The sequence below is a fragment of the Crassostrea angulata genome, chromosome 8 (genome assembly GCF_025612915.1).
Source record: "Crassostrea angulata isolate pt1a10 chromosome 8, ASM2561291v2, whole genome shotgun sequence".
Taxonomy (NCBI): domain Eukaryota; kingdom Metazoa; phylum Mollusca; class Bivalvia; order Ostreida; family Ostreidae; genus Magallana; species Magallana angulata.
This window is the reverse complement of record NC_069118.1, coordinates 57287206-57289119: the sequence shown is the minus strand read 5'-3', so window position 1 is coordinate 57289119 and position 1914 is coordinate 57287206. Positions and strand designations below refer to the sequence as shown.

The 1914-nt window shown below is 31.2% G+C and overlaps 1 protein-coding gene across 1 annotated transcript; it reads right to left on the bottom strand.

Moving 5' to 3' along the window:
- Window positions 1-538: 538 nt before the first annotated feature.
- On the bottom strand, window positions 539-1527 carry LOC128160002 (cystatin-A-like). Its single transcript, XM_052823242.1, has 3 exons — window positions 1374-1527; window positions 1110-1232; window positions 539-687 (listed from the first exon to the last, which is right to left on the bottom strand). The coding sequence occupies exons 1-3, from the start codon at window positions 1497-1499 to the stop codon at window positions 601-603; spliced, it is 336 nt and encodes a 111-aa protein (XP_052679202.1). The 5' UTR covers window positions 1500-1527; the 3' UTR covers window positions 539-600.
- Between the last annotated feature and the right edge of the window lie 387 nt (window positions 1528-1914).

Sequence of the window (1914 nt, the reverse complement as noted above, 5' to 3'; positions counted from 1 at the left end):
ATGCTTTATACCTGGTAATACTCATTAAAACATTTGAATTCACTTTTTATTCGGTTTACAACTTTAAAAAAAAAACCTCATCTATATAAAAAAACATAAATAAAGTAAGATGTTTCACTTGGACATACCTACAGTGCATTGAACGCCATACACGTGCACATTTTTATTACTTATGAATCATTTTTACTTCGCAGTAAAGCAATACTATTACGTATAAAACATAAAAGAAACGTTTATCAGAAACCTCTTGGTATTTGGTCATAAGAAGCTTAATGCTGTATATATCATATCAAAGAGGACGATCTTCTTGAAACGTGACTGTTTAAAAAAAAACTAATTTAAACACAATTATTTAATTTCAAGCTGTAGTCAGTTTAAAGGATTGAAAATTCGCTGGTGTATTTTCTTACAATAACAAGCATTCACAATTGCAGAATGCTTATCCTATCCTCAAATACAGTTGGTTGAGCTTTTAGACTTTTGGAAGTAAGGGATTTTTATGGCTAGAAATTATAAAGTAACGGCAGCAGATTTGATGAAGAAAGAAACATATGCTTTATTACTTTCAATGTATAATAAACATAAGTATATAACGATTGATCAAATTCTGATGTTGATGACACGGGAGTTGTTGGATAGGTCTTTGAAAATGTTGACAAAAATGAAGCGGTTATAACCGGTGTTCACCTGAAATGTAGATATCAACATTATTTATATTTATTTATTATAACATAATTTTTATACCCAGATTCCAAAAAAGAAAAAAACCAAGAAAACATAACAAGGTTATTTAAATTAAAAAAATTAATAGTATCAATATTATCTAATTAAAGTACTTTTAAAATATCTTTTTTGTAATAAATAATTTCGCCTAATGTTGATAATCCCCAATGCTTGAAATATGCGTTTCTCTCTCATCCAATTGAATAATATATGTTTGATGTTTTAACATTATACATGTATGACTTTGAAGAGAAATCAGACTTTGAAATTTGTTTGATATTGTAACCATAAATGATGCTTCAGACTTTAACCTACCTTGACAAGAAATCAAACTTTTCAAAGTTTGTTTATTAATATTTCAACCATCTATGCTGACCTTGACATACCTTAATGAGGTAGTTACTCCCTGCTACTATTTGCATCCTGTAGGTGACCGCCCGTAGAACCGGTGGACCGGGGGCTCCCTGATAGAATCCTAAAGGTAGCACTCTGTAGATATCCGCCGTGTGCTAAAATAGTAAAAAAGTTCTTTAGCTGATGGGGATAATGCTAATGATAATTTTTCATCTCATCTCTGAAAAAAATATGTTGATTGAAACATGTCTTTAATAATCATAAAATCTAATGAATCGATAAGTGGCAATCATGACCTTGTCGACCAATGCCTGAATATTTGGTGAAGCTAGGATTTCCGGTCCATATCCGCCGTACACTTCCGCTTGTGAGAAATGGATCACTGGGAGAATCACAATTAAAAGAATTGAGAGGGACTTCATTATATTGAATGTAACTAACCGCTGTATGGAATTTAAATGCTCAGGTACGGAGATAATAACCCAATTAAGATAACGTGTTACTAATCTCCGCTGACTTATCAATTGTCATTGCTAATTACGTGTAATGAATCAAAAGGCGACCATTAGTTATATGTTGCTGGTTCATCTGATGGTGACTGGTTTAAATGATGGATCTCTTTAAATACATACTTTAAGCAAATTGTGTTGCTGCCTTTATTTCATATATACAATTAAACAATTGCTGCATACATAAAAACAAAACAGTTTACTAACGAACAGTTCATGGATTAAAAAATAATTGAAGTGGGTGTTCGCATCATGTGAGAGAGGAACTAGATATATATTACATTTACACAGCTAATAACCAATGATTTTATAAAGCCTACGTAAAAAA

Coding starts and splice junctions, on each gene's coding strand:
- LOC128160002 (XM_052823242.1), bottom strand. CDS start 1,499: ATGAAGTCCCTCTCAATTCTTTTAATTGTGATTCTCCCAGTGATCCAT. Junction 1,233..1,373: donor TTCAGGCATTGGTCGACAAG/GTCATGATTGCC, acceptor TTACTATTTTAG/CACACGGCGGATATCTACAG. Junction 688..1,109: donor GGAGTAACTACCTCATTAAG/GTATGTCAAGGT, acceptor TCTACATTTCAG/GTGAACACCGGTTATAACCG.